General features: G+C 32.6%; 1 protein-coding gene across 1 annotated transcript; it reads left to right on the forward strand.

The window, feature by feature from the left end:
* The first annotated feature begins 17672 nt into the window (after window positions 1–17672).
* Window positions 17673–18562, forward strand: LOC114260859 (zinc finger protein ZAT12). The gene has a single exon (XM_028201058.2). It carries the CDS (start codon window positions 17821–17823, stop codon window positions 18385–18387), a length of 567 nt encoding a protein of 188 aa, XP_028056859.2. The 5' UTR covers window positions 17673–17820; the 3' UTR covers window positions 18388–18562.
* The last annotated feature ends 6638 nt before the right edge of the window (window positions 18563–25200 follow it).

Genomic DNA, 25200 nt, shown 5'->3' on the forward strand with positions numbered 1-25200 from the left:
GGGGAAAATTACATATGTCAGTGTATGTTTGAAAAAAATATTTACAAATTAATGATTTACAAACATTAAAGTATAAATTTATAAAATTTTCCATCAATAGGTAATTAATTTTTAAAAGTTCGACTAAGGCCTCGTTTGGCAACTGAACTTTTAGTTAAAAAGTCAAAAAGTTATTAAATTAGCCAAAAAGCCAACAACCCATACCAAAAAGTCAAAGATTCTCTTTTCTCTCTACTTTTTGCACATATTTTCGTAAAAAGTCAAAAAGTCATCCCAAACATACTAGTTTTTTTTAGCTCATATTTTAGCCAAATAGCCAAAAAATTACTAAATTAACCTATTCCCAAACGAGGCCTAAGCAATAATTTTTTTAATGAAAAGTAGAATATGAGTTTCATGTGGACACTCGAAAAGGATATAGAATAAGATGTTGTAAATAAACTTATCTTTTATGGTTATTTTGTTTTAAAGTGAAGGAGTAGGTTGTTTTGAAAATGACATATAAATTTATTTTTTTACTTATTACGAAAAGACATGTAGAAAAATAGAGAGATGATATGGCATAAGGCTTTGTTTGGGGAGTAGCTATTATTAGCTATTTTAGTCAAAAAAATCACTATAAGTTATCACATTATTCTTTCTATTTTTCTACATATCTTTTTGTAAAAATTTAAAAAAATTACTAAAATAGCATATTTCCAAATGAGGCCTAAATAAGTCAATAAACAAATAAACTAGTTTTTTTCAAGAGATCCCAAAAGAGATGCCAATAAATTAAAAAGTCAATAAACAGTTTACTTATGGTGTTCGGAGGTACTACATGCACCAATTAGTGCACGAACTAGAATACCGACATTAGTTATGAGATTATTATTGATCTCACCCATTATATAAATTACAAATATCAAAAACCTTTTAAATTATGTTATATCATCAATTGATACATTAATTAGTACACTAATTAATGCATATAATATTATTCTATGGCGTTACTTAACCCACATCATTTTATATAAAAGTTTATAATTTTTCGTTTATATATATTATTAATCAATCCTATAAAATGCAACATGTTAGAAAATACATATAGATTTAAGCACGCAGTAGGAAACTTCAAATCGGGAAGGGTAGATGACTAGCGGACGCGTTAGATGTGTTAGACCTGTTAAAACTAGCTTACAATACCAATAAATAAATAAAATAAAATAAAAACCCTTTTCACAAATCAAAACCATCCTCTTTTCTTTCCTAAGGCTCAGTTTGATGAGGATAAAAATGATAGAAAGTGAACCCAAAAAAAAAATTCTAAGCTTATTCAGTATGAAAATGATAGAAGTTATAAGAAAATTAATTTTCTTGTGCAACTCATATAATGGTATAGTGACTAAGCTTTCAGTTTCTTATAAATATATATATATATATATTAAAAAAAATTGTTATAAAAATAGTTATTTATAATTAAAATTTATAATCAAATTCATACGAGAGAAATATATATATATATATATATATTTTCTTTTACTTTACTTTTCTATCATTTTCACTTTTCATAATTTATTTCTTCATTATCAAACCCAACCTAAAGAAAAACCCAAGTTGTTTAACAACTCACAACAACTCCATTCTTTTCGGGGATAAAACTTGCATCGATTCTTCCATTCATACCAACCTGTCATTCATACACCTCATTCATTCCTTGTCTTTGTGTGTGTTATGTAAGTGGAATTGTAAGACCGCATATGATTTGATTGACACGCAAGATGGAGCTAGGATTCTTCCATTACGGGTTGAAAAGAAGATAAGTTTGTTTGAATTTAAAATGTATAGTTTTGACACTAATAATTATTATTCTATGTAAACAACTTAAATTTAAATTTGACAATTTAACTATTAATTTTAAAATTGAATTAAATAGTTTTGTATTTATTAATTAAAAATAACTATATAGAAGTAGAGTAATTTCAAATCATCACTATGTTTCGTTTTCAGTTTTTAAAAATAATTTTCTGAGTTTTCAATTCATATTTTTAATAATTTTTTAAAAATATTTTCATAATTTTTTTTTGAATTTTTAAATTCACTTAATCTTAATATATTTAAAAAATAAAAAATTTGTATAATTTTTTTTTTTCAAAAAATCATTGAATATAATAAAACATTAAAATTTATTGAATTTTTTTTTTTTTTTTTTTTTTTTAGTATTTGGTGAATTTCTTAATTTTTATTCACAAATATTAGACTTTTTCAGCGCATTTAGATTAAATGTATCTAAAAAATAAAAAAAATTGCATTAAATATTAAAAAAATTATTAAAAATTAATAACCCAGAAAATGAAAAAACTTAATTTTTTGAAATCGATCTTTATTTGGCAATTTGTAGGCTAAATCTATTTGTGGGAATATTAAGATCTATTGTCAATTGAGGCCTCGGTAATTCACATATTTGAAAGGATCAAATTTGATGTGTAGGTGTACTGAAAAGGCGTGGTATCTACAACCACTACTCTTACCATCACCACTTTTGCCATCATGCCACCACTACAACTACTGTCACCACCATCACTACCACCTCTACTCTTACCATCACTATGGTTGCCACTACCACCATACCATCACTACAGCTACTGTCATCACCCATCCACTATAGCAACCACCACCACCACCACCATCATCATCACCACTATCACTATCACTACCACAAACTCCATTGTCATTGTCATCATTGCATAAGTACTACCATCATTTAATTACTACCACCACACAACTACCACAGTCGCTACTACCATTAGGACCATATCTCCATTACCATTACCTTTCACCTCTATAACTATTGTCATGGTTACCATAACCACTATTATAATCACCACTGCTACCACTCCTCTTTACCTCCACTGCATTATCCCTTCACCATCACTACAATCACTATCTGTTTTCCTCTACAACCATTGCCATTTGCACCGCCGCTGCCATTACAATATGAAAATTGAAAGTTACAAATTAAAAATTTGCATATATATATATATATTAAACATTCTGTTTTAATTGGACGCTTAATTTTTATCTAATAACTTTTTAACTTAAAAAATTAAATATAAGTTTTTAGTACCTTTTCAACTTTTAGCTTTTAGTTTTATCAAACACTAACGCTGTATTTGGTTGGGAAATTTGGGAAGAGATTTGAAAAGGAAAAATGAAAAGATATGTAAAATGTGAATAAAATATACTTACATTTTACCTAATTTCACATACCTTTTCTATTTTCCTTTCTAAATCTCTTCTCAAATCCCCTAACCAAACACAACGCAAGGAGTTGTTTAATAATATAATTCAACACTTAAAATTGAATATATTAAGTGATAATTAATTAAGCTCGTTTAATAATCACAATTGATATCACTTAAAAAATTGTCTCTTAAAATGTAGGCTAAAACCTAAGAAAATTTTAAATCATACAAACTTACTTAATTTTGGCTGAATTTATAAATATTAACATAAGTATCGATATACATTGTTATAAACTCACTCCTATCACTACTATCACCGCTGCCATTGCTACGGTACCACCACCACCACCATCACTACAACTACGGCTACCGCTACCGATACCATTATCATGTCACCACCACTACCATCATGCCACTACCATCATTCTCAGCACCACCATCGCTATCGCCACCACCACCACCACCACTACCACTACCACCATCATGCCACCGCCACTACTACCATTACATTCATCACCATTGTCATTCTTGTCGTAAGCACTATCATTATTTTACTACTCATTGCTGCTACCACCACCATCAACGCTACCAATACCACCAATATGCCACCGCCACTACCACCTCCACCATCACCATCATACCATCACCACCACCACCACTACCACCACAATCACCAAATAAAAATTGAAATACAAAATTTGAAAATAATAATTTTCAAATTTGATTTTATACATATCAATCAATTTGTTTTTAATTCAGCACTTAAATTTTTATCAAACAACTTTTCAGCTTAAAAAATTCAGCATTTAGTTTTCAATACTTAATTTTTTGTCTTCAATTTTAAATTTTCAACTTTATCAAACACCACCTAATTCAACACCTAAAACTGAATGTATTAAGTGAAGATCAATTAAGCATGTTTGATAACTACAAATGATATCACTTAAAAATTTAAACTCACTTAATTTTAACTGAATTTATAAATAATTATATATAAGTATCAACATACACTGTTATAACCACAAAACCAACACCACTATCACCATCAATATTGCCACCACTGCACCATCTCTGTCACCACCGCTACTACCACCACCACGATCGACCACCCTTCCAGAACCATCACCTTTATCACCATTGTCATTGTTAACATAAGCACCGTCATCATTTTATTGTCATCACCACAATCGCCACTACTATTACCACTACCACTGTAACAACTACCACAACCGCTTACCTTTACAATCATTGTTACCATTGCCATAACCACTACCATCATTCCACCACCACAATTTTTTTGATTGACAAAGAAAATCTTTATTGATGAAAGCATGCAAAAAGATACAGAACATCAATAAAGAGGAGCTTGGAGCTAACTGAAGCTCCAAGCTCCAGTTGGTGAGAAACCAACAAACAAAACAAGAAAAGCAAGAAATAGCTAGGAAAGCAACCACAAAGTGCATCCACAACTGACAAAACATAGCAGACCAAACCTAACTCCACCCATGTTGCAAAGTTGAGCAGAAAGTAAGACTAACAGATCAGCTCAATCAGGAGAAAGCAGAGCAGTCTGCAGATCACCCCACCTGAAGGAAGTCTCCAAGAGTAGGTGTTAGAATTTCCCATCTTTATCTTCACCTACTCCACTACACACTCCACTTCACCTACCTCCACTTCACCACACACTCCACTTCACCTAACCCACTATCACCTCCACTACACCTACTACCACATTTTCTTCTATATATAGATTGTATAGGAATTGTAATTTAATTAATCTTGTAATACATCAATCAATAATACAATTTCTCTATTTCTCTTTATACATTAAATTTCTTCATGGTATCAGAGCAGGTTTAGAACCTAATATTTTCACTTCCCCGGCGGGCGGCAACCTCACCTTAGCCGCCCGCCGGACCTCAACCTATTCCGTTTATTTTCTACACATACCTTTCCATCATTGCCCAAATCTTCTCTCTCTCGGCAGTTTGATTGAAAACAAAGATACACATACTTCAACTTTTTTTTTTTTTTTTTTTTTTTTTGTTGCATGCAAAACCCAGTCAAATATACCGAACAAGATTACAGACACCAGGACTGTAAACCACTGGTTTATTCGATTCATCAAGATAGAACAGCATCCCTTGAAAAAGCGCATCCTATTCCTTCTTTCTACAAAGAGGTAAGATGGATTTAAGAGAGAGAGAGAGGAGAGACACGAGTCGCTGAGTCAATGGAGGAATCGGATGAGTTCGGCGGGGTTTGATCCGGCTCACCTGGGGTCCAACGCGTTCAGGCAGGCGAGCATGTTGTTGGCTCTGTTTGCAGATGGGGATGGGACAGTGGGTGTCTCTTCTAAAACTACCTTGCATTCGAAGGAACCAGAGGGGGAACTCTGCTGCCAGATTCGGCCTGTCTTGTCGCCGCTGCAAGAAGCGAGCACCACCGGAACTCCATCGACGCCGATGGTAGGGTTCCAGGAGAGACCCCCAACCCTGTCGGTGTGGCCTTCGAGCCTCTGAAGTTCCTTGACCTCGAAGCTCTCGTCGTAGAGAGACATAGTACGAATTGCAGAGGTGCGATTTGGGAGTTGTCTCTTGCTGGGTTGGCACACTCGACCCCTCATGTCACCATATATAAGATTGATATTGCTCAGGAGGAGCTTGGAAGCAAATTAAGCGAATTAAATATTCCCTATGTGCCAGCACTCCACCTCTATAAAGATGAGAAAAAGGCTGCCGACCTGACTCTATCTCTCTCATATTTCCACTTTCAAACCCACCATCTTTTTTTTTAAATATTTCAGCCTTTTCCTTTTTTTTTTTATTTTTTATTCTTCACCTCACCTGGCATGTCTCTTCATGATTTTTATTTTCTTTTATCCTCATCACATTACACCACCGCCCCCAACACCTTTTGCACCCCACTTTACCTTTATTTATTTTTATTTTATCTTAAAAAAAAAAAAAAAAAAAAAAAAATCAAACAATTTACAAATTTGCACAACACCCATATTTTATTCATCTCCGGGATTAACCCCGATCATAATTTTACACAAAAAAAAAAAAAAAAAAAAAAACAACAACAACAACAGCTTTGTTTTCTTTTCTGCAGCCGGCCACCAACCGATCTCACTTCTTCGCCTATTCCGCCGGCCTCTTCTTTTTTCCTCCAGTCTGCTCCTCCACTGCAGCATCTGGCGGTCCTCCAAATCGGAACATCACGGTGGCCTTCCGCTTCAGTTCCTTATTTTCCGCCTTCAGCACACTTATCTCTGCTCGCGCATCCTTATACATGCGTTGGAGCAGAGCCAGTTGGGAGTTTAACTGCTGCACCTCATTTGTCCTACTCTGCAGCCGGTTCGACAGGTTTGTGACCGCCGTCATGCTTTCCACACATACCTTCAAAGTATACTGATTGGCCTCCACATCCGACAGCACTGCCATTCTTTGCTCCACAGACCGCATCGGAAAGTTCAACGGAGTATACCCAGCGGTGTTTGGTTGAGGTTCCAGTGCCACCGCACCAGTTCTCTCTCTCGTTGACTCGTTGAGGTCGGGAAAGAGGGTGAGCAGTCCACGGGAAGACGAGGACGAGGCCATTTTTCTGGGCCACAGAGTATTACAGAGTATCTCTCTCAGAAATCTCTCTCAGACAACAGAGTGTTACGGACTATCTCTCTCAGCAAAACGAAGAAGAGTTTTTTGTTTTTTTCAGAGGTTTTTCGCAGCTTTTCTCTGCCTCAGCCTCAGCCTCTGTCTTATAGCCAAGGCAGCCACGCGCATCGCGCGCCTCTTGCCACCAGCCGACAAACGGGCACGCAAGCCAAGGCGCCCACGTGCCTCGCCATCATGTCCGGCACACCTTTTGATGAATTGGGCACGCCTTTTGATGGCACGCCTTTTTATGGATTGGGCACGCCTTTTGATGGCATGCCTTTTGAAAAATTGAGCGCACCTTTTGAGGATGCGATTTTTTATGGGTCCGACAAGACTCTGTAAACTGTCCCGACATAGATTCCGGTTAGTTTCTACAAGGGTCCGACAAGACTCTATAAACTGTCCCGACATTTGATACCGGTTAGCTTTTTCAAGGGTCCGACAAGACTCTGTAAACTGTCCCGACATTGATTCCGGTTAGCTCCTTTATGGGTCCGACAAGACTCTGTAAACTGTCCCGACATAGATTCCGGTTAGGTTCTACAAGGGTCCGACAAGACTCTGTAAACTGTCCCGACATTGATTCCGGTTAGTTTCTACAAGGGTCCAGCAAGACTCCGTAAACTGTCACAACTTTGTCTTCTACAACGGTCCGACATGACCCCATAAACTGTCTTCTACAAACGGTCCGACATGACCCCATAAACTGTCTTCTACAACGGTCCGACATGACCCCATAAACTGTCTTCTACATCGGTCTGACACGACCATACAGTGTCTCCTATCCTTTTTTATTTTTATGTATTTTCTTGTTTTGTTACTCTCTCCAAACTCAAGTTGGTTAGTTTCTCTCCTCCTTGAGTTTGCGGGGGGCTGTTAGAATTTCCCATCTTTATCTTCACCTACTCCACTACACACTCCACTTCACCTACCTCCACTTCACCACACACTCCACTTCACCTAACCCACTATCACCTCCACTACACCTACTACCACATTTTCTTCTATATATAGATTGTATAGGAATTGTAATTTAATTAATCTTGTAATACATCAATCAATAATACAATTTCTCTATTTCTCTTTATACATTAAATTTCTTCAGTAGGCAGCCACAAATTTCACTTCATGACTAGAAGAAGCCCAGTCGACACATCATATGACACATCTCCCCTGGTTCCATATGACTATACCTCTGCCTCGGCAGCACATTTTCCTGCAGCTTACACACCATTGCATATATGCTTCAAATTTGCCCAACATCATGCACTAAGAAGGTAACACCTTACACAAATCAAAACAGACTAACATCAGCATCATCAGATCAAAATCCACCACCATACCTCAACACCAAAATCTGAGCAGAACCAAGCTAAACCAACACTAGAGTTGAGAGCAACACTGCAGGAATTCACTTCAGCAATTCATATCAGCAGAACTGCAGAACAAGCCACAATTTCACTTCAGGACAAAACTAGCAAAAACTACAGATTAGATGCATATATGCCACAACAGCAGACACACTTCAGAACTTCAACCCATAACCACTATCATTACACCACTATTGCCACCCCATTTTATCTCTACTATATTACCCTCCGCCATCACAGTAACCACAATCTCTTTATTTCCACCACCATTATCATTGATACTATAGGCACCATTGTTGCCTTATCATAACCAGCACCATCAATTCACTATTATAATATAAAATTAAAATAATGTAATTTTAAAATAATAAATTTTAAAATTAACGTTATATATATCAAATAACTTCTTTCGTTTTACATTTAAATTTTTATCAAACAATTTTTTAACTAAAAAAAATTTCAGATTCAAATTTTAGTATTTAATTTTTAAACATGACTACATCTCTTCTATCTAAACTTATATCTTCTTTTATAGTTTTTCTCTCTAAGTCCTATAGGGTAATTCTACAATATAGACCACCTTTTGGGGTGTATATCATATGCCCAGTTATGACAATCACTACAAGAAAAAACACATTTGGCGACTAAATTTTAGTCGCCGAAAGTCCTTTTTTAGTCGCCAAATGTCGAATTTTTACTTTCCTCGACAAAAACTTTTAGTCGCCGATTTTGTCGCGAATACATGGTCGCGAATACCTTTGGCGACTAAAAAACTATTAGTCGGCAATATACTGGTCTTCAGCGACGAAAGAATTTGTTGCCAAATGCAATTCCATTTTTGGAAATTATACATTTCGCGACTAAACTTTTAGTCGCCAATACTGATTTTTTTTTTAATTATTTAAACATTTGCCGACTAAATTTTCATCGCCAAAAAGTATAGCTTTCGGCGACCATAGACTTTAGTCGCCAAAACCATTTTTCAGGAAAAAAAAAAAAAATTTGCCTCTGCTAGTCCCAAGTTTCAAACCCGCAACGTCCCAATATTGTCAACCTTTACCAACATTTTCTCCCCACTACGCCACTACAACATCACATGAATATTAATGCAACATTTATTATTTATATACTATATTGACTGGTATTAATACAAAATTATATATATATAAATAATTATTTTTATTTAATATATTTTATGTAAAAAATAAATTATTTACTAAAAAAAATAGGATAGCACTTTTGGCGATTAAATCTAAATTTTAGTCGCTAATTCTCCAATTTTTGGCTACTAATTTGTTTTCTGTCGCTAAAAGAATTAAATCCCGCCTAAGGATAGAACTTTTGGCGACTAAACTGAATTTTAGTCGCCAAAACCTCTACTTTGGGCGACTAAACTGCATTTTAGTCGGCAATTCTTGACCTTTAGCTACTAATTTTTTTTTTGTAGCCAAAAAGCTTCACTTTCAGCGACTAAACTGTTTTTAGTCGGCAAAACACCTATAATCGGCGACTAAAAACCATCACTTTTGGCTACTAAATCATTTTTAGTCGCCAAAAATCGTGACTTTTGGCTACTAAACAACCTTTAGTCGCTAAAACCCCTACATTCGGCGACTAAACTGCCTTTTAGTCGCTAATACCCTTATATTTGCCGACTAAACTCTTTTAGTTGGCAATAGTGATCAATTTTGGCGACTAATTCCATTTTAGTCGCCAATTCTACTACTTTCAGCGACGAAAAATGCAGTTTTGGTCGCCAAAAGCGCTTTTTGTTGTAGTGAATTTTGGTATTTGGTTGATCTACTGTAATTATTATTTTGATTATGATCAAATTTTTTATTTATTATTATTATATCTTATATAGTATTTGATTATAACTTATTTTTTTAGTTATGATATTTGTGACAATCAACATCATAAATATCTTAGTAGCAAGACCCCTAAGTCTAATAGTTAATTCTCTAATATTTATAATTTTAAAATTATTAATTTAAAATTCACATTCATTCAAATGAATTCTTATATAACAGTGGATTCTTCAAAATCCTCTCCCTCCACCTTCTATCTATAATGTAAAATGTGAGAAAATTTATTCACCTAATGTGAATAATACACACCATTTCATTGGTTAAACTAATGCGTTGATCCCACTAAAAGCAAATGGACGAATGATATGGTGTGTATTGTTGATATGTGCGAATAAATTTGTATATGATAAAACATCCACATATATAGTGCCTTTTTATTGCTCATTCTGAGTTGAGATCCTTGAAAATAATTTTTTAAAGTAACCTTAGATAATTGAAATTTATTAACGGAATTGCTACGTTGCTTGAAATTGTCGAGCTCGAAATTGGCTCGAATCCAAAACCACGCCGTTTTGGAGATTTGTTTTCGTTTTTTTGAAGATGAAGGTGAAACAGAACCAGAAGCGGAGGGGCCAACATCAACCAGAAGAAGAAGAAGAAGAAAGAGACAGAGGCAGAGGAGGCGGAGGCGACGGCGGACGAGCTGCAATGAGGGACGAGCGACGAGCTGCGACGATCGGCCGACGGCGGAAGTGGAGGGGCTCTACCGACGGCGGAAGCGCAGGGGCCCTCTCTTCTCTCCATTCCCTCTTCCCCTCCTCTTTCTCTTCTTCTCTCTTCTTACTCTCTTCTCTCCCTCTTTCTCCTCTGTCTGTATTGAAAACAAGAAAAGGAAAAGAGAAAAAAAGAAGAAAGAAAAAGGCGAGAGAGGCGAGAGAGGCGAGGACTTTCGAGCCAATTCGAGCCAATATATTCGCGTTACGGCTCATTTTCCATTTATTAATTTTACAAAAGTTTAAAGTACAATAATCAAAAGTTGAAAGTACAACCCGTTCTGAAAGTACCTAAAAAAAAAAGAAGTTGAAAGTACAACAGTCATAAAAAAAAATAATTCTTAAATCATTGTAGAAAAAGAGCACTGACATACATAATCACATTTGTTACTTTATTTTCTCACTTCTAGAAATAAAATAGTGGGGGTCATATTCATAAATGTATATAGAATTCACTTACTTATGTTTTTTTATGTTGTATTTAGTTGAGAAATTTGAGAAGTAATTTAGAAAGGAAAAGGAAAAATGTATGTGAGATGTGGAAAAAAATATACTTACATTTTACATAATTTTACACACCTTTTCATTTTTCTTTTCTAAATCTCTTTTCAAATCTTTTAGCCAATCACAGTATTAGTGAAAAAATGACACAAAAAATAAAATTATATATAACATTTTCTTTAAACAAAATAAAAGAGAAAAATACTTTAAAAGATCAAGAAACTCATTTTTAAGAGGGAAAATGATGCACAAACTCAATTTTTAGATCTATTTTTAAAATCTAATATTATATAAATGAAATGATTGATTGATAATTAAAAAAAATATAAAAACGTAAAATAACACATAAAAGTAATTGATTAGTTGATTATTGAACTTAAAAAATAAGTCAAAAATTTTAACTAGGATTGCAAAAACTCTTTTAAGAGTCGTTTGTGTGTGAAAATAGGAAGGTTAGTGTTGGTTGTCGAGGCATGTAAATACTTTTACCACGCAACTCGTTGGCGAATCGAGAAAGTTATTAGTGGTGTTTTGAGAAGTTAGTAAAAAGTTAATTTTTGATTTTTTTTTAACCAAAAAAATTAGCTTTTTAGGTAGTGACTTGGATAAAAAAATTCATTTTTTTAACTAAAAAAATTAAAAGCTAATTTTTTTGCTAGCTACCCAATGTGAGCCAAGACAACAACAGAATAGAATACAACACAATGCAACTATAGATACAATGCAAGGCAAAAGACCTACTACTAGTGTTTCATTCAACGTTCACGTCTCGTGTTAGCCTTCCTTCTTCACTTTCTACTTCACTGTTCACACACACACACACACACACACACACACACTCCAACCCAAACTTACGCAGTGCTAACGTACCTACCTCCTTGACTACTTATCTATCTTCTGGAAACTCACTAGAAATAATATATACAATTCGTCAAAAATAAAATAAAATAAAATATGATGTGTACACATCAGTTGCGCAATGATAAAATGCCACGTTGCCAAAATAACCACAATATGACTAGCTGAGTCCTCTTCTTTTTATTAATTTCTGGGTCTCAGGCCTCGTTTGGTAAGAGGCTATTTTAGCTAATTAGTAAAAAAATTACTAAATTAGTCAAAAAGCCAACAACTCATACCAAAAAGTCAAAGATTCTCTTTTTTCTCTACTTTTTGCACATCTTTTCGTAATTAGTCAAAAAGTCATCCTAAACATACAAATTTTTTTTACCTACCTTTTTAGCCAAATAACCAAAAAATTATTAAATTAGCCTGCTTCCAAACGAGGCCTCATTCTTAAGTTCCAGTTCTTAAAATCACCACCCATGTGGTTAGACCTTTTTCTTTTAATTAAGTCATTGCGTAATTTATTTATTTATTTTTATGCTCATCATTTTGACTCCTTTTTAAAAAAGAATCATTCTAGGAAGCTTCCGTTAAGATTCTTTTAAAGCAAGCGTGAGAAAATAATTATGTACCCAGCTCCTCTCCAGTAATTGGAGGGAGTTGTTCACCGTTGGTGGGCTTTGATTTGGATTCATATCGATAATCTAAATCGTTTATCATGTGAATCTCATCAAATATATCATTCTTGTAAAAAATTACATTGATTATACATCGATAACTACTTGATCAGATCATATTTTCAAAATAAATTGTGACCAAAATATGATCTGATCAAGTAATTATCGATATTCGATTAACGTAATTTTTTGTAGAAATGATTTACTTGATGGGTTTTACACATTAAACAGTTTTAATTATCGATATGGACCCAAATCAAGACTCACAAGCACTGAATAGTCCACTCCAATTACTGCTGAGGAGTTGGTCCCAAGTATTTTGTAGTTTAAGGGAGGATTATGTAATATTGCTTACGTTATATTTTGGAAAATAAGAAATTTTAAAGCATATCAAAGGATTATTTTTTGTCTAGCAATTACTTAACAAAAAGGGTAAATTATACTCACTTTTGTTTGAGATTTAAAAAAAGTTCCATACTTTTAATATGATTACATTGACCTTAATTTTAATATGACTAAAGTGAATGAAACTAATACATATAATAAATAGAATAGAAATAAATATACATTTTAGTTGAAAATAGATGACGATGTCATTTTTTTATTTGTAAGATTAACAAATTATTGATGAAAAATGACCTAATTTTTATGTAAATTAAAACTTCAAGAGTGGCTAATGTAATTATGTTAAAAGTGTGAGAGTAATTATATTTTTTCTAAACTTTAGGAGAGGTAAGTGTAATGTATATTAACAAAAATGAATCAGTGCTCATAAGGCTAATCATTTAAAAACAACCTCACATTTTGGCCAAAAAATCAAAATATTACTAAAATAATTTATTCCCAAACGAGTCCTTAGTATAAGGTACACTACATTCAAAATAAATTATTACCTACATTTCAAATTGAAAAATATTATACATAAACCATTTTTTTATCATTAAATATAAGAACATAGGTCACATGATTATTTATTAAGGAGGAGGATTTCCTCTAGTCTAAAATTTGAATTGAAGGAGGCTGTTTGGGTCCGTGAGGCCCATCACGGGTGTAGTTTTGGTGATTTGAACTTTTCATTTATTTTTATTATCAAAAAAATGTTTGATTTATTTTTTAAAAACATAATTATCGCTTATTTTTTTAGTAAAAAACACAATAAATTAAATAAGTTACAATTATCGGATGAAATATACGAAATGCCTAATAAAATAAATAATTCGAATCACTAAAACGAAATTTTTAGCGGCCTCACGGGCTCAAATAGTCTTGTCCAATTCAAATTTTGGAATGAAGGGAATCATTCTCCATTTATTAATATGAACCCGTGAATTAATAACAAATAAATTTGTTTAAAAGATTACTATATAAAATTATGTTCAGCATCGAAGTGGAAACCCATGTCCGCAAATAGACAACCGCAAGTGGTGTGAATCTTCGAGAGAAGTTGAAACATTCTAAGAAAGACTCACTCAGGCTCCTGACTCGTTCGTTGTCTGTGTGTCGGTCAAGCTACGCGGTCACGGTTGCCTTGCGGGGTCCATTCCCATCTCACCGACTTGAAAAGTTATTTGGTGCTTCATGTCACCACACCACTCGAATTTGATTGGTAAAGAGACTGGATTTGCGAAATCATTTTCAACTACTTCAGGCAATTGTTGGAGAGGTTCCAACAAAGTATACATACAAAACAAACAACGAAAAAGAAAAAGAACACACGCCAACCCCTCTCCAATGATGCAGCACATGTGGTTATTGACTAAAAAAGAGTTGCAAATAAGGCCTCGTTTGCAGATTAGGGGTTGTTTGGGATGTCTTAAATAAGTATATTTTTTGTCTTTTTTAACTAAAAAATTAAGGAAGAAAATATAGATGTTTGGGTTAACTTTTTGACTTTTTATGAAAAAATGTGAAATAAAAAATTGTAAAAATTGATTTGTAGAGAAAAATTAAGATTGAGAGTTGTGCAGTCATAATTGTTGACTTTTGATGAATAGTGTTAACTTTTTAACTTTTTGAGTAACTTTTTGACTTTTTGACTTTTTTACAATATGCCAAACTTGGCCTAAATATTTTAGTTAAAAAATTAAAAAATTATTATAAATTTTTATATTATTCTTCTATTTTTTTACATATCTTTTTGTAAAAAGTTAAATAATTACTAAAATTTTCCCCAACATCTTCTAAGATTAGTGACTAGCCTTGTCTTTTATTAACTCAATAATATGAATAATTTTATATATATTAACAAACTTACTCAAAATCTATTAAAAATATAAGAAGTTAAATGTAATTGGTTGTTAAAAAAGTATGATGTTTAAACATTCAATGATATTCAGACATGTATATTTTAAGTGATATTATTATTCAGAGTTTAAGTAGATATAGTATTATTTCAATATTATTGTAGTCTTTAACTCAAATTAAAATTACTCATTAGATAATAATACCATCATATAGTACCATCATATCTAATATTTACTTATTATTTCAGGTAATGATAAAAGAATAATATTTTTAAAGAATTTAAAAGCTGTTATTAGCTTAAAAAAAAGTTAAACTCACGTCATCTTTTTTTTATTCACAAAAATTAATTTTTTTAATAAGTTTACAAAAATATTAACTTTTTATTGAAAAAAGTCAAAAGGTTAAGAAATTACTATAAAAAAAAGAAACCAACCCTTTTTTTTTTATCGGCAAAGAAAAATTCCATTAAATATGAAATTTGAAGGTACAAGGAGATAAAACGCATTAAGAGAGATTCGAAGAGTAAAAATTCACTCTCCTATTATTGCTACTCGCGTTCTTACAACCAATCTCTTAGTCTCATGGTTTTAAATTTTAAAAAGCAACTAGAGAAAAAAAGAAAAAGAAAAGGAATAGAGTAAAATAGAACACACTCTTGGGCCCCCACCTAACACCTAACACACAGCTATACACCTCATGTCTGACTAAGACACTTGATACACTCTTGAGCCATACGGGGTGTTTGTTTTAGCTTTTCAAAGTTAACTTATGACTTTTAGTTTTGAAAAAGTTATTTTGGACTGTTTAGTTAAACTTATTTCAAACAGCTTCTGATTCTAACAGCTTATTTTAACTCAAAAAAGCTGATTCTGAGAAGCTGCTCACCCCTTGCTTGTGATTATCAGCTTCTACTGTGGACATGTTAATTTATGGTTATATTCTTATATATTTTTATTTTTTATTTTTTATTTTTTTTAAAAATAGAAAAAGACTCAAATGGACTATAGATTATTATTATTATTATTTATGAGAAATGTAGGCAAACAAAAAATAAAAATTAATTGAAAAAGCTTTTTCACAGCTTATTTAACAAACACTACTCAGCAACTTAAATCTATAATCCAACATTTACACCAAACAGATTAACAACTTCTGATTAAAGTCATAATCTATAATCTGTTAAGTTATAATCTATAAGCTGTTTTAACAGCTACACCAAACGGGGCCATGGTCTTACACTCTGACTAAGAAACTAACCCTTAATTGGATTTGTAATGAATAGTTTTGTGATACTAAATGCTCTTGTTAAAAATTTTACTAAAAGTAGAAGAGGTAAATATAATTAGTTCTAAAAAAATTTATAATACTTGAAATCCAGTGATATTTGGATACATATGCTTTTTGTAAAAAAATTACTATATTAGCATTGTTCGTTTGTAATAGAAAATATTCATTACATAAATTTATAATTATTTTAAATAAGAGAATAATGTTACACTTGCGGTTAAATATTGTAATGGTACCTCCCTATTATAAATATGTAGCAGAGAGTCTCACAGTCCTCCAAACCCATTAGAAGGGTTTAAAAATATTATTCTTTATACAATTTATTTATTTATTTATTTTCTTTTTATTTATTTATTTATTTATATGTTTGAGTCTATTAATGCAATAAAAATTACGTATATAAAGTCTCAAAAATTTTAAAATATTAAAACTATCAAGTCACATAAAAAATATATAAAAATAGGGATTCTCTTTTCTTCAATACAAATCTGAATTGGAGATGATTGTTCGGGTTTATGAAGGGCCAATTTTGATGATTTGAATCGTTCATTTTATTAGGCCTTGTGTGTATATCATCTGTAAAAAAAAAAAAAAAAAAAATTAAGTTAATCTGATATTCGTAACCTTTTCATTTTATAGAATGTCTCAAGAAAAAAAATTAATGGTCAATGTGTTTTAAAAGCATACCATTCATTTTTTTTTAATATAAATGTGAGAAAATGAAATGGTTAAATTATTGAAACGAGACCTATAATAGGCTTTGGGGTGATTTGAAAAGTTGATAAAAAACTAACTTTTTGATTTTTTTTTTTTACTTTTTTATTCTTTTATATGTAAAAAATGTGAGATATGATATACCTAAAATAAGTTAAAACCTAAAAGTTAGCTTTTAACTAATTTTCCAAATTATCCTATGTAGAAACGAACAATTCTCTCCAATCCGTTTAAGGACAGGAGAGCAGCCTCTTCCCATAAAAATATAATTATTATAAACTGCTTAATATATGACTAGCAATGCTACAGACCTCCAATTGAGGGTGACCCCATCACCCCCCTACGCGTGGGGGTAGGGAGAGGATGAAAAAAAATAAATAAATAAATAAAAAATTTGAGCCAATCAGCACCATGTGGGGGTGCTGGGATCTCCCAGCGAGGTCTCCCCCATTTTCCATATATGACAGTGGTCTAATTTTTTTTTTTTTTTTAATTTTTTATTTAGGTAGTACTTTCCTTTCTTTTCTAGTACGCTAATTACCCCGACTATATATAGAGAACTAAGCAAGTCTCAATTTTCATTACCTTGCAGTACTCTGTTGTCTGTTCCTTCAAAACAAACACGCATCCTTTTTCACACAAAACAAACAGTACTCTTCTCCTCCAAGCAAAGCCCTGATATTAGAGTTGTAAAGAAGTTTCACTATTATATTTAATTTCATGGTATATTTAGGCATGAAGAGAGGCAGAGAAGAAGAGTTTGACACCACCACCATGGCCAACTGCTTGATGCTACTCTCTCATGCCGCAGGAGGGTTTAAATCACGGGCCAACTCACCGAGCCGTGTCTTCGAGTGTAAGACATGTAACCGCCAGTTTCCATCATTCCAAGCGCTCGGAGGCCACCGCGCCAGTCACAAGAGGTTGCGGTTGGTGGGAGGAGGGGGCTTGAATCACCACCAAGCGGCTGCCGGTCAGTCGCCACAGCGCTCTAAGCCCAAAACCCACGAGTGCTCCATTTGTGGCCAAGAATTCCCATTAGGCCAGGCTTTGGGAGGTCATATGAGGCGGCACAGAGCGGCTGCCACCCCCGTGGATGAAAACAATCAGCCACCGGAGTTAACTCTATCTCCGTCACAATCACAACAAGAAGCACCGGTTGTGAAGAAGGCGAATAGTAGGAGGATTTTATGTTTGGATTTGAACTTGGCTCCTGTGGAAAATGATTTTGATTTTCAGCTTCTTCCCGTGCTGATATCTAAGCCATTATTGAGGGTAGGGTTTTAAATATTCAACATGTATTGAGATTTTGGATTTGTCATACTGATATTATACCGTATATAGGTCGATAATGTTCTATATCAGTCCACTGATAGTATTGGCTGATATATACCTTTATCGTCAATACCAAAACCTATTTAAATTTGTGATTGAGAAGGTTTTATTTTATTTTATTTTTCTTTTTTGGTGTGATCTTCTATTTAGATTTAGATTTAGATTCATATATTTGTTTATAAGTAATATGAATCTGAAGACATCTAAATGTTTCTTTGTTTGATTTTTATACTTGTAAAACACTATACTTGTAGTATACACTAGAAATGGTTTCATACATTATCATGAGTCAAACATGATGTCAAAATAATAATAATAATAATAATAATAATAAATATTATTATTATTCAACTTCCCTGGGCTTCAAAAGAATAATACTATATATACCAATTAATGTACACACTAGCGTATTAGCAGATGATGCATGTGACATCATTTGTATAGTTTCGGATATTTGTAACTTGTATAATAAATGTGGTAAATAATAATATCATAATACTAGTTGATATATTAGTGTGTATACTAGTTGGGGCATGTAACACCACCGGCTTCAAAAACATGTCATTCCGATACATTCCACAATCGAGATGAAAGCATAATAATTTGGACAAAAACTGTACCAACTACATTAAATTAAAGTAATGTTAAGATAATTACTTTTTGAAAAATGACAGGGTTGAATTAACTAAAAAGTTTTAAAAAAATAATAAATAAATTTTTTTATTTTTTATTTTTTTATACATCTTTTCCTAAAAAATTAAAAAGTACTAAAAAAATCAATTTCCAAATGATAATATACAAAATTTATGACAATAATAATTTTACAGTGATATTTTAAAAAGTACAAGCCATCTGCATGTGTCTTTTGTTTAGAATAATAAAATTAAAATTTGATATGATTTTTTTTATGCTCGTACCAGAGCACTAATCTTAATTATTTGTACACTTTACATGTAAATTATGCATTCTTTCTATGCTCGTACCAGAGCACTACTCTTAATTATTTGTACACTTTACATGTGAATTATGCATTCTATCTTAAAAATTAGTTTCATTTTTCAAACCTAATGATATAGTAATTTATTAGAGCATTTTTATTAAAATAGTTAAATTTTTACAAAAAGCATATTTTTTTTATTTTAGCTAATCTTTCTTTCAAATACATTCTCCGACAAACTCTCTATTATTTATTTCATTTGTTCAGTGATCTTTCCTTAGCTACATATAGCTAATGGTTTGATATTCAATTAAAGTAGTTAGCCAAGAATTGAGTTTGATAAAGTGTGTTTATATGATTTTGCATTATAAAATAGCCAAGAAAAAGTTTTAATGAGCTTAATAATGATACTCTTAAAATATATAAAACATTTCTTTTTCTCATGCCTTTTCTACTCATCAATCAAATATTTGTTTAATTTTTTGAGGACTAGCACTAGGTGCAAACACAATAATACATTTAATAATTTTAGACAGTTTGATAAATGAAAAAAAAAAAAGATTCAGTAGTTATAATGTTGAAGGCATTCTTGATTTGTAAAATAAATTTTTTTAAAAAAAAGGAAAGAAATAAAACGTGACAGCTATCCAACCAAATAAGGTTTGTACCCATTTAACAGGAGAAGAGATGGTTGGGGTTAATTATATTTTTTTGTACCCAAAGTATGAGATTTGTATTATTTTGATCCCTGATGTTTAAGGAAAAATTACTCATCAGGTTTTTTTTTTTTTTAAAAAAAAAAAAATTGAAATGAACAAAAAACTTTATACATATTTATAATTAAATTTATGAACTTTCTCATTAATTTATAAATATTTTTTAAAATTCTACTGGAGTGTAATTTCCCCAATATGTTTAAAGGATTAATTGGTGAAAAATTAATTCATATGAGATCATATGATATTTAGTTTAAAGTTTTATATTTTTTGATGATAAGGATGCACATTGAAAAGTCGTCAGAAAAATCGTCAAAAAATCACCAACAGCATTAGATGATATTGAACATATAAGTGAATAGATACATGACACATGTATAGATAGTAAGACATCTAAACAGATGTTTAGACATGTGAATAGACTAGTAGAGGTGCACATACATTGCACGTGGTAAATTTCACATTTTATCCTATATTTTTATATTAATGTTTAAGGATTAAATTTTGAAAGTAGATCGAAACCAATCACGTAATATAATTATAGTTCATATCATATGGTTGGACTTATTACTATTAAATATATAATTTATCAGGTTGTTTGACTTTTGTTATGTGTATGTATGTAGAAATCACTTGGTAATTAAAAGGTGAAAAAATAAAACACCCAATTAATATTGTAATATTATTATTATTATTAAATGTGCAGAAATAAAATGTCCAACTAACATTGTAATATAACCTTAAAAAAAAAAAAAAAAAAAAAAAAGAAATGCTCAGGCTAGAGATTTATTTCAGAAACCCTTGGGTTTTAAAATCTTTTTGGACTAAATAAAGAACATTTTTTGTGCAAAAGGATATCTATCTATTCAAAACTTATCTTGTCTATATATTTAAATGTCACTTATATGCTCAAATATTCTACTATATGTACACGTATAGTATATATGTACAACTATCTATTAAAAAATCTCAATATTTATATATGTACCTATCTATTCACTGATCTATCAATATAACGTATCTGACCAACTCACTGTTGGACAATTTTCACTGTATTTAAAAGATTTAATTCTATTGTGTACAAAACAACAATTAGAATTTAAAGAAATAAAGAAAATGAGAGAATTTGTCTGATTACAAAAATCAAACTCGAAATAATAAATAAATAAATAAAAACAGATTTTATTTTGTTACAAAAATAAAATTAAAATCTGATTTAAATAAATAAAAATAACACAAAAATTAATTAAATAACTTACTTGATTTAATTTCTTCGAATTATAATCTGATCAAGTCCAGTGTTTGACACTGTGTCCTTAAGACAGATTCGTCATCTTCACGGTACTTTCAGAATCTGGACGTCTATCTCCCATGATAAAATGATCTATCAACGAATAAAAATAGCACTACAATTTATTCGTTCGTCGAACACACTAAGTGTTTATACTCTCTGTAACAAGAACTTAATGCAAAATGAAAAATAAATTTATAGCAGAAGATGGAGTACGAAAATTGGAGTATTTTCCAAATGGGGGGCTTAGTCTATTTATAGATGGATTGGTGGATTTCCATTTTGAATTAAACAGGTACTGTACCTGTTCAATTTGAATTAAACAGATACAAAACTGTTTAGGCACTGTTTGGTTTGAAATTCAAACAGGTTTAGAGCTGTTGGGTTCAAAAAACGGAAGGGCCCTGTTTGGATGTACAGGAAAAATCGAACCAGATTATTTTCGGTTAATTTGAATTATGGATTTTATTTTACCAAAAAATAAAAATAAATTCAAATATTTTTGGCCCAAAAAGATTAGTATTGGGCTGAGTAAGCCCAACCCAACCCAACCACACACCACGCACCCGCGCCCAGGCCCAAGCCCAGCCCAGCTCGCCCGACCGACCGGACGGACGGCGGCGGCGCGCGCATGTGTGGTGATTTTTGGGTCCAATGGGTCTAGCCCATTTTGCCCATAACCTCTCACTCTAAAACACTTGGATACCCCTTGGGGCACACCCCAAGTACCAAACTCATGCCTTATAAATCCTTTCAAAACTTCCCACCAAATCAATATGGGACAAGCCATTTTACAACCTTAAGGAATTTCCACCAAAACTCCATTTCCATGGAGCACACGTTGGCTTCAATCTCCCATTCACTCGATAATGGTTTTGAGCAACCAAATATACCACGTGAATCACAACGCGGCATAGAACGCGTTACCACTTTGACCCGAGTAAATCGACGCTCGGAGCCCACCTAAAAAATAGACCAAACTTGAGAAAAAATTCTGGTTTTACCTAGAATTTTTCTACCATTTCCAACAATCCCCCACATGAATGGAATTTGATGACAACGGAAATGCAACAATATGCAGACTTTAACAAAAGAGTATAAGTCGAAAATATCTCGCATCAGAATAGGTAGTTTTCGGCCTTGAACCTTCCCTAGTGATAACCTATCGGACTTACTGGCTAATCAATAGACGTGAAGCCTTGAATTGTTCAGCCGTTTTTGTAAGCCAAGACAATAGATTTCACACAAAATATCTTCTGACACATCGTGGTTCTCACTGTTGTGTTCATTTTGGCCTTGAACGCACCTGGTTTTCATGAGTATTTCTAGAGAATGTAGCCTTTTTCATTCTCATAGAACCGGCCCCAGTTCAACACTCATATAGGTGATTCTTATTGTGAGTATCTCCTTATACTCGTCTTGATTTTATGCCTTAATCAAGATATAAGTAATCATTAAAAGCAAAGCTTATCCTTATACTCCTGCAGACAACATATGTTGCAGATATCACTCTCACCATAGGAATGGGTAGGAATTTCAATCCCTTGGTGATTTCTGGCGAGCCATACATAACTTAGTTGTCCCTTTGAACTTAGTTCTTGGGATCTCCAGTCATATAAGTAGGGTTACAATTATGACGACTCTTATGTAATAGGCTTTAATCACATCCCCTTTGATGAACTATACACTAGCTCTTTTGTCAAACCTTTTGTTAACGGATCCGCAATATTCTCTTTAGATTTTATATAATCTATTGAGATTATTCCGTTTGACAACAATTGCCTTACAGTATTATGTCGACGACGAATATGTCGTGACTTACCGTTATACATATGATTTTGTGCCCTGCCTATTGCAGATTGACTATCACAATGAATGCAAATAGCTGGCACAGGTTTTGGCCACATTGGAATGTCTTCTAAGAAGTGATGAAGCCATTCTTCTTCTTCACCTGCTTTGTCTAAAGCAATGAACTCAGATTCCATTGTGGATCGTGCGATGCAAGTTTGTTTCGTGGACTTCCAAGAAATAGCAGGGCCTCCTAGAGTAAAGACATATCTACTAGTGGATTTTGAATCTTTAGTATCCGATATCCAATTGGCATCACAATAACCTTCGAGTACTGCTGGATATCGAGTAAAGTTCAAACCATGATCACGAGTAAATCTTAGATATCTGAGAACCCGAATGATCGCTTTCCAATGGTCTTCTCTAGGGTTATTAGTGTACCTACTTAATTTACTGATAGCATAAGCTATATCAGGACGAGTACAATTCATTAGGTACATTAGGTTTCCAATGATTTGGGAGTATTTTAACTGAGACACTGCATCACCTTTATTTTTCGATAAATAAAGACTGATGTCGACAGGTGTTCTTGTTAAATTAAAATAATCCTTGATAAATTTATCAAGAATTTTCTCAATATAATGAGATTAAGATAATGCATATCCGTCAGATATTTTAGTAATTTTCATTCCTAATATAACATTTGCGACCCCCATATCTTTCATATCAAATCTTTTGTTAAGCATTTGCTTAGTTGATTTGATCATATTTTGACTGCTTCCAATGATAAGCATGTCATCCACATAAAGATAAACTATGACATATCCTTGGTCAGTGTTTTTAACATAGACGCATTTGTCACATTCGTTTATCTTAAACCCATTAGTAAGCATTGCATGATCAAATTTTTCATGCCATTGCTTAGGTGCTTGTTTTAATCCATAAAAGGATTTTACAAGTCGACAAACTTTCTTTTCTTGGCCTAACACTACAAACCCTTCGAGTTGCTCCATATAGATCACTGCATTTAGATCACCGTTTAAGAAAGCTGTCTTAACATCCATTTGATGTATTTCTAAATTAAACAACGCTGCTATAGAAATAAGCATGTGAATGGATGTTATTCTTGTCACAAGGGAATATGTGTCAAAAAAAAGTCCAGACCTTTCTTTTGTCTGTAACTTTTAACTACAAGTCGTGCTTTATACTTGTCAATTGAACCATCTGCTTTCATTTTTCTCTTGAATATCCATTTATATCCAAGAGGTTTAGAACCTGGTGGAAGATCCACCAATTCCCAAGTATGATTTTGCATAATGAATTCAATTTCATTATTAACAGCCTCTTTCCACAAAGGTGCTTCAGGACCTGTCATTGCTGCCTTAAAGCTTTGAGGTTCATTTTCTAACAGGTATGTCAGAAAATTTGGACCAAAGGATTTTGAAGTTCTCGCTCTCATACTTCATCTTGGTTCATCATCAGTTAAATCTTGTTGGTCGAGACTATTAATAGTCTCTTGTGTTTGATTGTCATTAGTCTCTTGACTTTGTGTACAATTATAAGTTCTTTTCCGTGAACTTAATTCCTGTCCTTTCTTGTAAGGAAAGACATGTTCAAAAACCACAGCATTCCTTGACTCTATAATAGTGTTCACATTTATATCAGGTATTTATGATTTATAAGTCAAAAACTGATATGCACTACTATTCTGAGCATAACAAATAAACACACAGTCTGCTATTTTTGGTTCAATCTTAGTCTTTTTAAGAATAGGAACTTCAACTTTTGCCAAACACCCCCACACTTTTAAGTATTTGTAGGAAGGTGGTCGACCTTTCCATAATTCATATGGAGTGCTGTTGGTTTTCTTGTAGGGTATTCTATTAAGAACATAATTAGCAGACAAAATTTGTTTCCCCCCACAAGTTCTGTGGTAAGCCTGAACTTAGTAACATGGGTGTTGTAGTTTGGTGAATAATACCATGTTGTGCACAAAATACATTTAATCGTGCATCATATTCACCACTCCTATC

The sequence above is a fragment of the Camellia sinensis genome, chromosome 8 (genome assembly GCF_055761805.1).
Source record: "Camellia sinensis isolate YWXY chromosome 8, ASM5576180v1, whole genome shotgun sequence".
Classification (NCBI taxonomy): Eukaryota; Viridiplantae; Streptophyta; class Magnoliopsida; order Ericales; family Theaceae; genus Camellia; species Camellia sinensis.

What these genes read in the sequence shown, in the direction of transcription:
- LOC114260859 (XM_028201058.2), top strand. Translation starts at nt 17,821, where the DNA reads ATGGTATATTTAGGCATGAAGAGAGGCAGAGAAGAAGAGTTTGACACC.